Source organism: Rhincodon typus, chromosome 5 (genome assembly GCF_021869965.1).
Source record: "Rhincodon typus isolate 14 chromosome 5, sRhiTyp1.1, whole genome shotgun sequence".
In the NCBI taxonomy this organism is placed as follows: domain Eukaryota; kingdom Metazoa; phylum Chordata; class Chondrichthyes; order Orectolobiformes; family Rhincodontidae; genus Rhincodon; species Rhincodon typus.
Window position 1 is genome coordinate 25,351,157 of NC_063336.1, and position 14,482 is coordinate 25,365,638.

General features: G+C 40.2%; 1 protein-coding gene across 1 annotated transcript in view; it reads left to right on the forward strand.

Moving 5' to 3' along the window:
• The window catches only part of LOC125483104 (E3 ubiquitin-protein ligase HACE1-like), a 30,663-nt gene that overhangs the window by 4,146 nt on the left and 12,035 nt on the right, over window positions 1-14,482 (forward strand). Inside the window, exons 2-6 of the mRNA XM_048596705.1 lie at window positions 977-1,074; window positions 2,028-2,115; window positions 2,313-2,462; window positions 3,456-3,652; window positions 10,074-10,205. Of these exons, the coding sequence (XP_048452662.1) occupies window positions 977-1,074; window positions 2,028-2,115; window positions 2,313-2,462; window positions 3,456-3,652; window positions 10,074-10,205 (665 nt within the window). The remainder of the gene's footprint in view (window positions 1-976; window positions 1,075-2,027; window positions 2,116-2,312; window positions 2,463-3,455; window positions 3,653-10,073; window positions 10,206-14,482) is intronic.

Below are 14,482 nucleotides of genomic sequence, written 5' to 3' on the forward strand. Positions count from 1 at the left end.
CTTCCCTAGAAAATTGTGGTAGAAACTGGAGATTTCTCTTGTTCCTTTAAGGTTTTTGAGTAGATTTGTAGCTCGGGTTGTGGATGTTGTGGTTGGTTGGCTTGCCTAGCTGGTTCGTTGTTCCACAGACGTTTCATCACCCTGCTGGGTAACATCATCAGTGCGGCCTCCGATGAAGCGCTGTTGTGTTTTTCCACCTGTTATTTAAACTCTGGTGTCTGTTGAGCTGGATTACCTCATTTCCTGTTATTCTTTCGCAGTGGAGTATATATGGGGTCTAGCTCTTTGTTTGTTGATGTAAGACAATAAAGTAGTGGAGAACCAGGCCTCTAGGAATTCCCGTGCTTGTCTCTGCTTGGCCTGTCCCAAGATCCTGGTGTTATCCCAATCAATTGTATACAGAAGTGAGTATGCTCATTCATTTCCATCCACATGGATAAGAAAAACCAACAGTTTGATTGGGACAACCCCAAGGTCCTGGGATAGCCCAAGCAGAGACAAGCACTGGAATTCCTAGAGGCCTGGTTCTCCACTAAGAAAGCCATCAATAAACACATAGAGCTAGACCCCGTACACACACCATTGCGAAGGAGACCAGAAGGGAGGTAATCGAGCTCAACGGACACCAGATTTTAAATAATAGGCAGGAAAACACAACAGAACTTCATCGGAGGCTGCACTGATGGTGTTACCCGGCAGGGTAATGAAACGTCTGTGGAACAATGAACCAGCTCGGTGAGCCAAACAACGACAACATCTCTTGCTGCTTGTCTGCTACTTTGAATTGACTGAGTGAGATGGCTGCAATAATGATAACGTTTTGCATTACTTTTATTAGATCTAGCTTGAATATAAAAAGAAGGGTGAGAAGAGTATGAGAACTATGAAAACATACCTTAAAATGCTTTATGTGAATTGTATTTTGTACGGTGTCTATTGAGGAACAGCTTTAATAATGCAGAGTTTCTGCTTGCAGATTCGGTTTTCCAGAGCAGCTGTGAAGTTGTGTCAAAAACAAGCTATGAAAAATTGAAGCAAGGCGTTGCTGTGCGTTTTCATGGTGAAGAAGGCATGGTATGTTACTGTACGTATTTTTAAATAAACTTGATTTAAAAAAAATACGTAGTTGTTCTAAAGAGATAAATACGTGACTGATTCAGATCATGCTAGTAGCAATATAGAAATATTTAAATCAATATTGCGATTATTTGGTAATGCTGAAAAACTCAAAGGTTATTCTCTAAAATTGTGAAGATCTTTTGAGACATCCTTGAATGAGTTTTGTTCTGTAATACTAGAAAGCATGAATTGTGTTTTGTCCCAGGTCCATTTGCTAATTCATTTCAACATTATCAGTGGACTAACACATTTTTGTTGAGCAAATTATTTTGTTTTGTATTGATATATTGCATTCCACTTGAATCCTGTGAGGAGATTTTCTTAAAGTTGACCGGGTCAAAATGTCAAACGGAAGTATGAATGCGCGCTATGTGGGGGTCGAGAATGGGAGCTAGACAATAACGAAAAGAAATTTTGAAATCAAATGGAATTGTTTGAAATGTATCTGCATGTTTAACCATGTTTATTAGTTTCTTTTTGACTATTGTCACTGCAGACCTATAAAATATTGTTTTACTTTCGTTCCCAATGAATCCACTTAAGATTTGTAGTAAAGTTTTCAATTTCTGTGGCAGTTTATTTCTAGTTCTCACAACATGGTGTGGAGAAGTGCTGTGTGGATTCCTGGTGCCCTAGATGTGTAGATTCCCTAATGGTCAGTGCAAGGGAGGAGAGTACATGTAAACGAAGATACAAAATAACTGGGAGAATTAGTTATTGTCATTCACATCTAAAGTGACCAGCTCTAAATGATATTGAGAGAGGCTTGCAATAAATTTGGTTGTGAAACACTTTTTGGCATATAGTCGGGAGAGATCGGGGAATGGACAGCAAAACTTCAGCGTCTGTATACCTTAAAAATGACTAGTATGGTATGTTTTCAGTTTTGTTCCTTTTTCTATATTCAGGGTCAAGGTGTGGTACGTGAATGGTTCGACATCCTTTCCAGTGAGATAATTAATCCAGACTATGCGCTTTTCACTCAGTCAGCTGATGGTATGTGACCCCTGTGCATTCGCAAGGAAATGGTTTTATGTACAGAGTCAATTTGAGACCCTTAAAATACAAAACTGGAATCTTTTCCATTTTGCTTTCAGTTCAAATTGTTGATTTTATTGTGCAATGCAAACTGAATTTTTTATATACTGCCTTTTAATATGTATATAGCATAAGGTACATCTCTGTTCTTACAGGAACCACCTTCCAGCCCAACAGTAATTCTTCTGTGAATCCAGATCACCTAAATTATTTTCGGTTTGCAGGGCAAATTCTAGGTTTGGCACTTTATCACCGACAGTTGGTTAACATCTACTTTACACGGTCATTCTACAAACATATCCTTGGTAAGAATTGTTTAAGTCACAAATTTATATTTTGATTCATGCAATTTTTCTTCGGTTTCCTATAATAACATTGGACTGGGATAAAGCTGTACATTAGTTACACTGTGAATGGTTCATTTTTGAGACTTTGATCTAGAGGGATGCTGGACAGAGGACGGAAATGTATTAATGTAGGGGATGCAAGAAAATTGCGTTTGAAATCAGAAGGGAGAAAGAAAAAGTTCTGACTAAATATAAAATAGGATCAGGAGGAGAACCTATGGATCCCAGAGCTTACTCCCTAGTCCCGGTATCCCTCGATCCAGAACCCTTGGGTGGATGAATCCAAAAATTCACAAACCCCTGAGTTTCCACTCATTTCAATTCTAAATTATCAAATTCCTATCCTGAGACTGTGCCCAATTTCAGATTGTAATCTTTCTTTCTTTCTTTCTTTCTTTCTTTCTTTCTTTCTTTCTTTCTTTCTTTCTTTCTTTCTTTCTTTCTCTCTTTCTTTCTCTCTTTCTTTCTTTCTCTCTTTCTTTCTTTCTCTCTTTCTTTCTTTCTCTCTTTCTTTCTTTCTCTCTTTCTTTCTTTCTCTCTTTCTTTCTTTCTTTCTCTGCTTTCTTTCCCTCTTCCCCTTCCCATCCCCTCCCATACGCTCTCCACTCCCACTTTGTTTCCTTTTCTTTGCATGGGAACAGGTGAATAAAGGATAAAGACAATGGAAATAAAATGAGGTGTGTTTACAAGAATAGCTAGCAAGGCAAGATAAAAATCAAGAAGCATCTATTTCTCTACAGGATCTAGTATTGGAAAAAATCAGAAATCATCAGTTAACTTTGAACATAGTCCCCACAGTGGCTGAAGGTGTGGTCATTTTGCTTGTGTATACAGGGATTTGGTTTTTGTTATATATTTAATATATTTCTTGCTTGGTCTTTCAAATATTTGCATTAAATCGCTGCAGCACTTGCGCTACGGATTTTTCTGATGTCCGTACATGTTTTTCAGGTATCCCTGTAAACTACCAAGATGTAGCCTCCATTGACCCTGAGTATGCTAAAAATCTTCAGTGGATTCTGGACAATGATATTAGTGACCTTGGCCTAGAACTTACATTTTCTGTTGAGACTGATGTATTTGGTGCAATGGAAGAGGTGCCTTTGAAACCTGGGGGAATAAGTATACTTGTCACCCAGGAAAATAAGGTAAGTTAATCTTTAATCTTTTCCCTGCTATATTATTTAAGCAGCCCCTTTTTATATGAGAGTTTGGCACTGCGCTCCAATGACTATTTCATTACAAAGTGGGATTAGAAATCCAGCTGAGCAAACCTTTTCATGGGGCAACATACATGGTTTCAGAAGTTTTGATGTCAACTGCATACTGACCTGAGTCAGCATTTTAATATGCAGTTTCAATTAAGAGTTTTGTCGTTTTTTTTTAAAAAAATGTTGCCTGCCTGATAGCTCATCAACAGTTAGATTTAATGCTATCAGTCATACGGCAACAGAAGCATTGTTTCTGTATACTGATTTCACAATTACTAGATCTAAAATATATTAAATACTGTACCATTTTTAACATGATTCTTCATGCATCTGGAATTTTTTTTAGCAGAAGTATGCATTATACTTAGTTATGATTAACAGTACTTTTGGACAAACACATTTTGGTACAGGAATTGTGACTACAGTAAAGAAGTAATATGCATGATAAGACTCAGCTGAATGACCTTTCTTATCAAAGACTTCGTTCTTCGGATACATTGCTCTCTATCTGTGCTTGTAAGTTGGATCTAATTTAGTTAAATATCATTAACTTTGTGATCTTGACTGAACAGCCTGCTAACTGTGATTGGAAAAAGTAATTTCATCATAATGCCTTTTGTATAAAATTTTGAAGATGATAGGTTTATTTTTTTTTAAATTTATTTTGTCCAATTGACTTTTGTTCGTTGAAGTAAATCTGAAACCTTGTGTGAATATCTCTAGGTGACTAATTACCATGTGAACTAACTTAAAAAAAAATCAGGTCAAGTTTCACACTGGGTTCTGACTTGTTGAATAGTGCCCTTAGTTGGGATCATAAAAGTATAAACTGAGGAAAGAAAAGTTAATTGTCAGTGCAAAATTGCAATCTCGGACTAATTCCAAACACAACATGTTGATGTTGATGTTGATATTGATATAATGTTGGGTCACTTCTGAAACATTGATATCAGAATTAGATGTGTGATAGCTTTCAGTAGTTTCTTTTTGCATGTAAATGTAGTTTAACACTGCCTAAGGAACTGGTATTAAATTCAGGAAACCTATATATTCTATATGCTGTCATTAAGGCAACTGATGGCTGCAGAACAGCTAATGAAGTGTCAGGATTTCTAAAAATTTTCTCCTATTTGTTCTCTCCAAACCCCAAAACCCCAGGACCATGAGCACAAATCACCTTCACTCTGCTTCATCGTACTGAAGTATAGACTTGTTGCATGGCATGTTGGAGGCATGAACTGCAATGTATCTCTGCTTCGTCATGTTTTGTACAGATTTGCAACTTATCTGTCTACTTGTTTGAAGTCTTTTAACAAAGATTTGGATTGTTATTATAGCATGCTCATTCTATAAAGTACTTATTGTGAATTTTCTAAATTAGGAGAGTTTGGACATCTGCAGGCTATGAGAACGGGGAGTTTAGGCATTCAAATTTGTGGAATGTTCATTAGCAGACTTGGAAAGGACTTATCGAATTGTTTTCACAGACCACAGCATCGCATTCTGAAATGCATTGACTTACCACCAGTTACATTTGTGATATAACAAGGTGTAGAGGTGGGGTCCAGACCCGAAACATCAGCTTTGATGCTGCTCGGCTTGCTGTGTTCATCCAGCTGTACACCTTGTTATCTCAGATTCTCCAGCATCGGCAGTTCCCACTATCTCTACATATGTGATATGTTAGTTTTATGTTAAGTGATGCTTTAACAAGTTCACTAGTTTGTGAGCATCCCTCGGTTCAGAAACTTGAATATTCATCACCAAGGATGGGTTGGTGGTACCACAACTGATCAAGCTGGCTGAGTCCTAAAGTAGAGTTGCTAAGCTGTGCCTGGGACATGATGCAGGAACCAGAGGGAAACCGTTTACTTGCCACAGTCCTCATTGCGAATGCATCCATCTGTGACAGTATCAATAGCAGTGACCACCACACAGTCCTTGTGGAGATTAAGTCTCTTCTTCACATTGTGAACATTTTGGAAGATATCTTCAATGACAGGATCACTGAATTGTCATGGCACAGAAGGAGATAGTTTGGCCCATTGTTTCTACACAAGCTTTCAGCATCTCAGAATTGTGGAATTCTTATGGTGCAGAAGGAGGCCATTTGGCCAAACATGTCTGCAGTGGCTCTTCATACAAGCATCATTACCTATTGCCAAACTCCTGCTTTTACTGTATACCCTTGCACACTATTTCTGTCCAAATAATCATTCAACGTCTTCTTGAATGCCTCAGTTGAACCTGCTTTTATCACATTTCCAGGTAGTGCATTCCATACTGTAACAAGTCGCTGAGTGAGAATATTTTTTCCTCACATCACCTGTACTTCTTTTGCACATCACTTTAAATCTATGCCCCCTCGTTCATATTCCATCTGAGTGGAGACAGCTTCCCTTATCTACTCTTGCAAAACCACTCATGGTTTTGAAAATCTTTATTAAATCTCCTTTCAACCTTTTTTTTCCCAAGAATATTCCCAATTTATTCAATCTATCCTCTTAACTGAAGTTTCTCATTCCTGTAACCATTCTTGTAAATTGCTTCTGCACTTTGTCCTTCTCCAAGTTTGAGCCGGAGGCTGAATACCCGACAAGGTGATGTATGAGGGCTTGGTTGGGTGGAGAGGTATTACAGTGGTATGAGGTGTAAATTCTCTGCAAGAGATTAAGGGGAGATTAATGGGATTATAGTGGAAAGGCACTGGCAAGTGTACAAAGAACACATGGTGAACTGCAGCAATTATTCATTACTGTTTTGTGCAAAAGAACAACAGGAAAGGTGGCCAAATCATGGTTGCAAGGGAAATCAGAGATAGTATTAGATCCAAGAAAGAGGCATACAACTTGGCTAGAGGGGAAAAAAGAATTGAGGAGTATGAGCACTTTAGAATCTAGCAGTGGAGGACAAAGAGATTTGATTGATTGATTGATTAAGGAAGGGGAAATGGAGGATGAGAATAAACTTGTGGGCTACATAAAAACTGAATACAGAAGTTTCTGTAGAGATGTGAAGAAAAGGCAGACCACGCAGACACTGCACTGAATTGGAAACACTGCTGTAAGAAAATCTCCTGAATAATTCCGGGAATACTTGTCCCATGCTGTCCCTTGCAATAGCAATATTCCAGTTTATATTTCGGCAATTGAACTCCCCCCACTATTGTAACTATTCTTTATAGTTTACATTTCTGTGTAATTTTCCTGCAGATTTGCTCCTCAAAATTCTTTCCTGCAGTTGGTGAGCAATGCATTTGTACCATTTTTAATCCTGAATTTGAGCCAATTGACTCTGTCTTTGAACTCTCTGAGATATCCACAAGATGGATGAGGTGGATTGGCCATGGGAAATGCAGAGTTACAGGGATATAGGGTAGGGCAGTGGGTCTAGGTGGGGTGCACTTTGGAGGGTTGATGTGGATCTGTTGGGTCAAATGGCCTGCAGAGTTAAGAGTCAGTAGAACATTGAATGGCACTGCCATCAGTGAATTCCCCATTATCAACACTTGGGGTAACCATTGACCAGAAACTGAACTAAACCAGTGAAATAAATACTGTGGCTACAAGAGCATTTCACTGTGATTAGCTTGTATTCTATCTCCAAATGGTTGTCCATTATCAGACACAAGTGAGGAGTATGATGGAATTTTCTCTGCTTGCCTGGAAGAGTGCAGCTCCAGCAACGCTTAAGCTTTGACATGTAGGACAGGACAGCCCACTTGATTGGCATCACATCTACCATCTTCAGTATTCAATTACTTCACCACAGATGTGCAGTGACAGCAGTGTGTACCATCTACATGATTCACTGCAATAATTCACTATGTCTCCTCTGGCAGCACCTTCCAAACCTGTGATCTCTACCACAGAAGGACATGTGCAGCAGATGCATGGGAGCACCACCGCTTCTAAGTTTCGAGCCACATATGACCCTCACTTAGAACTATATCCTACTCCTTCACTCCAAGATCAAAATCCTGAAACACTCTTGTTTACAGCACTGCACCTTGAGGACTCCAGCAATTCAAAAGAAGACAGCTCACCAGTACCATCTCTAGGGCAATTAGGAATGCCTTGGCCTAACTAGTGCTGCCCACATCCCTGAACAGATTAAAAAAAGGCATTTTGATGTCAAGTCTCCCAAGGAGATATTAGGCCAGGGGCAGGTAGTAGCCTTGTTATATTATCACTAGACCAATAATCCAGAGATCCAGGTAATGTTCCAGGGACCAGGTTCGAATCCTGCTGTAGCTCAAAGTGGAATTTGAATTCTGTAAAAATCTGGAATTAAGAGTCTAACGAAACTGTTCTGGTTTGTTGGAAAAACCCATCTGGTTCACTAATATCCTTTTAGGGAAGGAAATCTGCCATCCTTACCTGGTCCAGCCTGCATGTGACTCCAGACCCACAGCAATGTGGTTGACTCTTAACTATCCTCCAGCCAACTACGGATGGACAATAAATGCTGGTGTAGCCAGCAATGCCCACCTGCCATGAAAGAATGAAAAAAGTGACCAAAGCTTGTTGAAAAGTACTTTTCAAGGAGAGAAAGACGCGGTAAAGAGATTTACAATGAGAATTTCAGGGCTTTGGCAGCTAAAGGCATGGCTGCTGTTGGTGGAGCAATTAAAATCCAGAAATCTCAAGTTGTCAAATTGGTGGAGTGCAGAGAAATCAATGGTGTTTTAATTGTTAAAGTGAGGACTGCATATCCAAAAGTGAGGTGTTTTGCCAAAGTGTGGTAAGAATTTCTATTGTCATTTTTTTTTCTCCGAATAAGATGTGCTTTTAGGAAGGTTACTTGTGTTTGCTGTTTCTAGTAAAGCTCTAAATTTGTTCTTTTTAAATACTGTTTCTGGTATGAGTGATACCGAGCACAAGGAATTTTCATAGATGTATTTTGTGATGATCCTGATTGACGACAGCCCTCTCCTCCACTCTTACCCCCCATCAGATCCTGCCCCTTTGTCCACCACCTCTGCCACTCCAAAGTATGTATCTCGGTCCACAATTTGGTAATATCTGTACTTCATCCATTTCTGAACTATTATTGGGTGCCCTTTTAATTCACTGCTACCATTTGAATCTTTCTGTTCTGATGTAGGATTTATGTATAAATTAAATGACAGGTACCATAAGAAATAGGAATAGGAGTACGCCATTTGGCCCTTCATCTGTGATCCAACATTCTTCATGTCCACTTTCCTGCCCTTTCACCACAACCCTTGATTCCCTTACTGACCAAGAATCTCTCGATCACAGCTTTAAATATACAGGAGGACTTCAAATATACAGCCCCCACAGCTATCTGTGACAAGGAATTTCAAAGACTCTCAACCCTTGGAAAAAGAATTCCTCCTCACCTCAGTCTTAAATTGGGCACCCCTTAAATCTGAGACCATGCCCCCGGTCCTAGACACTCCCATGAGGGGCAACTCCCTCTCAGCATTTACCCTATCAAGCCCCTTAAGAATCTTTTCAATAAGCTCACCTCTCATTCTTCTAATCTGTCTTGAGTAGGGCCCCAGCCTGTTGACTACCAGCGCTCATCCTAGTGAACCTTCTCTGAACTGCCTCAAATGAAACAACATCTCCCTTTAAATAAGGGGACCAGAACTGCTCAGTTTTCCATAATGTAACATGGCAGTAAGACTTCCCCACTCTTTTTTTTATTCCAACCCCCTTGAAATAAGAGCCAACACTCCATTAGCCTTCCTGACTACCCGCTGTATCTGTGTGCTAGCTTTGTGTTTCATGCATAATTATCCCAAAGTCCCTTTGTGTGCAACTTTTTGCAGTTTTTCTCCATTTAAATACTACTCTTCTATTGTTCTTCCTTTTAAAAGGAACAACTTTTCATTTTCCACTGTTATACTCCGTTTCCTAACTTTTTGACAACTTACTTAACCTATCACTATCGCTCTGTAAACTGTTTGTATCCCTTATACAAGCTGCCTTTATACTTATTTTAGCGTCATCGCAAATTCAGCTACAGTACATTTACTTCCTCCTACTACCTCATAACAGAATGAACTGGCAGCTAAAGGAGTGTGCAGAGTTTCCAAAACTTTGAGGCTTCCATGCTAAGGTTTCAATAAGACCTAGTCGTGTGAAATAGATTTAATAGTTCAGAATATTTTTAGTAGGTGCCATCTTTAAAAGTGCTTTCCAAATAAAGCTTTTGGTAACTTGTTTCTCTGCCTTTCCAGAAGTGTTTTTAAATGAGTTGCAAGGAGTTCGTATTTAAATGTGTCAACTAGATAGTTGGCAATCTCTGCAACAATCATTTATTTCACTTAAATGTTTTGGTAAAATAGTGTATTTTTTGAACATTAAATGGCTAACTTTCTCTTCAGGATGAATATGTCCAGCTTGTTACTGAATTACGAATGACTCGTGCTATTCAGCCTCAGATAAATGCATTTCTGCAAGGCTTCCATCTGTTCATTCCACCCTCCCTCATTCAGCTTTTTGATGAATATGAGCTGGTAAGAACTCTAGTATATACTGAACACTGAATGTTGGTGCTGATTAATACTGTGCCTGCGACTGTAGAGATGGAAAATGGTAGAAATGAGGAATTATCAGATTTCTGAGCTGCTTTCTCAATATAACATGCAGAATTCCCATGATTTTGTTAGAAATGAAAAAGTATTTTATAGTTCGGTCAGAATGCATGATAATACTGAACTTGCACTGATATTTTTTATCTGATCTATATTGTGATCATTGGAATGATCAATATAATGTTGTTTCAGCTAATGTGGAAAGCAAGAAATAAAGCCACCCTGTAATTGCTCTCTGAAGAAGCTAAACAGATAAACACAATGATATTAATGATATTGCAGGGTAAAGTAGCACAACAATTAAATTACTGGGCTAGTAATCAGCGGTCTAGGCTAATGAACCTAAGTTCTGAGCTGAGATTCCACATGGCCAGCTGAAAAGTTCAAATTCTGTTGATGAAATAGATTTGGAGCAAAAAGCTGGTAACAGTACAGGTGTCCACGAAACAAGTTGTTGTGTTTAAAAACTATTAGATTTGACAGTAGGCTGTCTTTGTTTATGCTGCAACATGAGGGGCAGGATTTCCTGCATATTTGCAGTATTAGTCAATACCTGCTTCAAGAAGACCACCATCATCTCAGTACCTAAGAAAGCACAATGCAGTGTGCCTTAATGACTACTGCCCAGTGGCTCTGACCTCAATAATCATGAAGTGCTTTGAGAGGCTGGTCATGACCCACATCAAATCCAGTCTCCCAGCCTGCCTCGATCCCCTACAATTTGACTACTGACGTAACAGGTCCACAGTGGATGCCATATCCCTCACACTGCAGTCATCCCTGGAAAATCTGGACAACAAGGACACCGACATCAGACTCCTGCTCATTGACTACAGCTCCGCCTTCAATGCCATTATCCCCTCCGGACTCATCTCAAAACTCCGAGACATTGGTCTCGGCTCCACCCTCTACAATTGGATCCTCAGCTTTCTAACCCACAGACTGCAATCAGTGAAGATTGGTAACTGCACCTACTCCACGGTAACAGTCAACACTGTAGCTCCCCCTCAAGGATGTGTTCTCAGCCCCTGACTGTATTCCCTGTACACCCACGACTGTGTTGCTAAATTCTGAATGAATGCCATCGACCAGTTCGTTGATGACACCACCATGGTAGGACAGATATCTAACAATGAAGAGTCAAAATACAGAAGCGAGATAGAGGGCTTGGTGATTGGTGCGACGAGAACAACCTCTTTCTCGATGTTGGCAAAACTAAAGAACTGATGATTGACTTCAGAAAGAAGGGATGAGGCCATGCCTCCATCTACATCAATGGAACTGAGGTTGAGAGGGTGGATTGTGTCAAGTTCCTTGGAGTGATGATAACTGACAACTTGTCTTGGACTTCCCACGTAGATGTGATGGTCAAGAAGGCACAGCAACGCCTCTTCTTCCTCAGGAAATTTGGCGTGTCCATAGGGACCCTCACCAACTTCTACAGATGCTCCATTCTGTCTGGGTGCATGATGGCCTGGTATGGCAACTGCTCTGCCCAGGACTGTACGAAACTACAGATAGTTGTGTACACAGCCCAGAACATCATGGAAGCCAAACTTCCATCCGTGGGCTCCATTTACACAGCTCATTGCCGTGGAAAAGCTGCCAACTTCAAAGAACCGTTGCGTCCTGATAATGATCTCCTACAATCTCTTCTGTCAGGCAGAAGATACAGAAGCTTGAACACACGCACCAGCAGGTTCAGGAACAGCTTCTTCCCAGCCGTTATACTGATGAATGGACTCTCTAGCCTCAATGCTGATCTCACCTAGTGCCACGCCTTGTGCAATATAACATGTATGCTTCTAAGTTGTTTTTTTTAAGCAACTTTTTGATCTTTACATCTTTGCTTACTATGATTTGCCTGTACTGCTCATAAACAGCTTTTTCACTGTACTCTGGTACACATGATAAATTTGTCCATCAATCAGTGTCTGCTGGCAGCAGTAAAATCAACAAGTTGGCCTACATAAGAATGTAAAAAAATAGGAGCAGTGGAGCAGTAGACCATTCAGCCTTCTGAACATGCTCCACAATTTAATGAAACCATTGCTGATCTTCTACTTGAACATTATTTTCTTTACTATCCCTGTTCCCCTTGATGTATCCACCACGCAAAAAATCTATCAATCCTGGTCTTGAACATACTCAACAACTGAGCCTCCACAGTTCTTTGGGGCAGAAACCTCCAAAGTTTAACCATCCCCAAGGATAAAAATTCCCTCCTTCTCTTGGTTCTAAATGACCTACTCCTTATTTTGAGATTGTCTTCCCCAGTTCTGAACTTTCCTTATTCTCCGTAACCTCAGAACTTTTGATCTACATCACCCCTATGAGTCTTCCTAAATCTGCCTTGTTAATCCCCAGAAGAATTTTGTATATTTAAATGAGATCTCTTCTTGGGGAATAAAGGCAAAGTCTGCTTTATCCTTCATCCCTCCATCCATGGAATTCGTAATTTGCAACTTTGTTGCACTCCCTCTCTGGCAACTATTTCTACAGTTGAGTAAAGATGCACCAAAACTGGATGCAGTGTTCCATTTGTCTAAACAAGGTTTTCTGTAATTGCAGTGAGACATTTTTTTTTGCTGCTTTAATCAAATCCTCTTTTATTAAAGGCAAACATTCCATTGCCACCTTAATTGGTCACAGTACCTGCTTGACAACTTGTAGTAACTCATGACCCCTCAAGGGATTCCAGTCCCTTTGAAATTCAGTGCCTTCCGATCTCTCACTTAAGCCATTCACTGTTTTTGTTTTTGCTATCAAAGTGGATAATCCCACGTTTCTCCGCATTGTATTCCATCTGCCAAATGTTTGCCTATTCACTTAGTCTTGAAGCCTCCTTGCATCTCCTCAACTCTCACTGCCAGCTAGTTTGTCATGTGCTACTTTGGACATATCATGCTTGATTTCCCCCATCCAAATCATTGATATTGATTGTGCCCAGGCATTCATCCTAATGGTACACCACTAGTTAAGCCTGCCAACCTTAAAGTTACCCATTTATTCCTGCTGTATCTTTTGTACATTAACCACTTCTCAATCCATGCTAGTAATTCCTCCTATCTATTCTGCTAGTTACATCCTCAAACAAGATTGTCAGACATGATTTCTCATTCATAAATCCATGTTGATTTTGCCCAATCCTACCATTATTTTCTAAGTTTCTGTAATATCACTTATGAAATTTTAGCATTTTCTGTATGCCTGTTAATTTAGCAGTTAAGATCTGCAGTGCTCTATTGTCTCAGTCTCTCCTTAACTCAGTCTTATTTTCTACCTTCCAAACTACAAGAACTATTCCAAAGTTTGGAAAGTGCATCCACTGTTTCTACAGCTAATTCTTTCTTGGGCTGAAAAGTGGAACGTAACATTTATGCCACACAAATATCAGATGATGCCCATCTCTGAGAAATAGCCTAACCATGATTTCTTGACACTCAATGATTTCGCCATGAATATGGTGACTACAAAGGCAGGCCAGAGGCCAGGAAAAGAACAGAAGTTGCTGGAAAAGCTGAGCAGGTCTGGCAGCATCTGTGAAGAAAATGTCAGAGTTAACGTTTCGGGTCCGGTGACCCTTCCTCAGAACTGATGGTAGCTGGGAAAACATTGGTTTATATGCAGAAATAGGGAGGGCGATGGGGTAGAGGAGAGCAGTTAGATAGACAAAGGAGTTGTTAATGATCTGGCTAGAAGGGTGAATAGCTGTTGATGGGGACTGTTAGTGATTAACAATGGGTATTGTGTAATAGCAGGCTATGTGATAACAAGGCTTGGTATGTAGGGTAGGGGACTAAGACATGGGAGAGTTTAGGCCCTAAAGTGATTGAACAGGATATTGAGTCCGGAGGCCTGCAGGGTCCCCAAGCGGAAAATGAGGTGCTGCTCTTCCAGCTTGTGTTGAGCTTCGCTGGAACATTGCAGCAAGCCAGAGACAGAGATGTTGGCCAGGGAACAGGGTGGTGCGTTAAAGTGGCAGGGAACAGGTAGCTCAGGATGTTTTTTGTGAGCAGAACATAGATGCTCTGCGAAGCGGTCACCCAGTCTACCCAAAGGCCAGGAATACTGCAACTAGTAACGCTCCTCCTGACCCTCTCATGCCTGGATGAGTGCGACTCCAGCAACGCTTATGAAGCTTGATTGTTTGATTGGCACCACATCCATTGACATCGACATCCACTCCCTCAGCTACT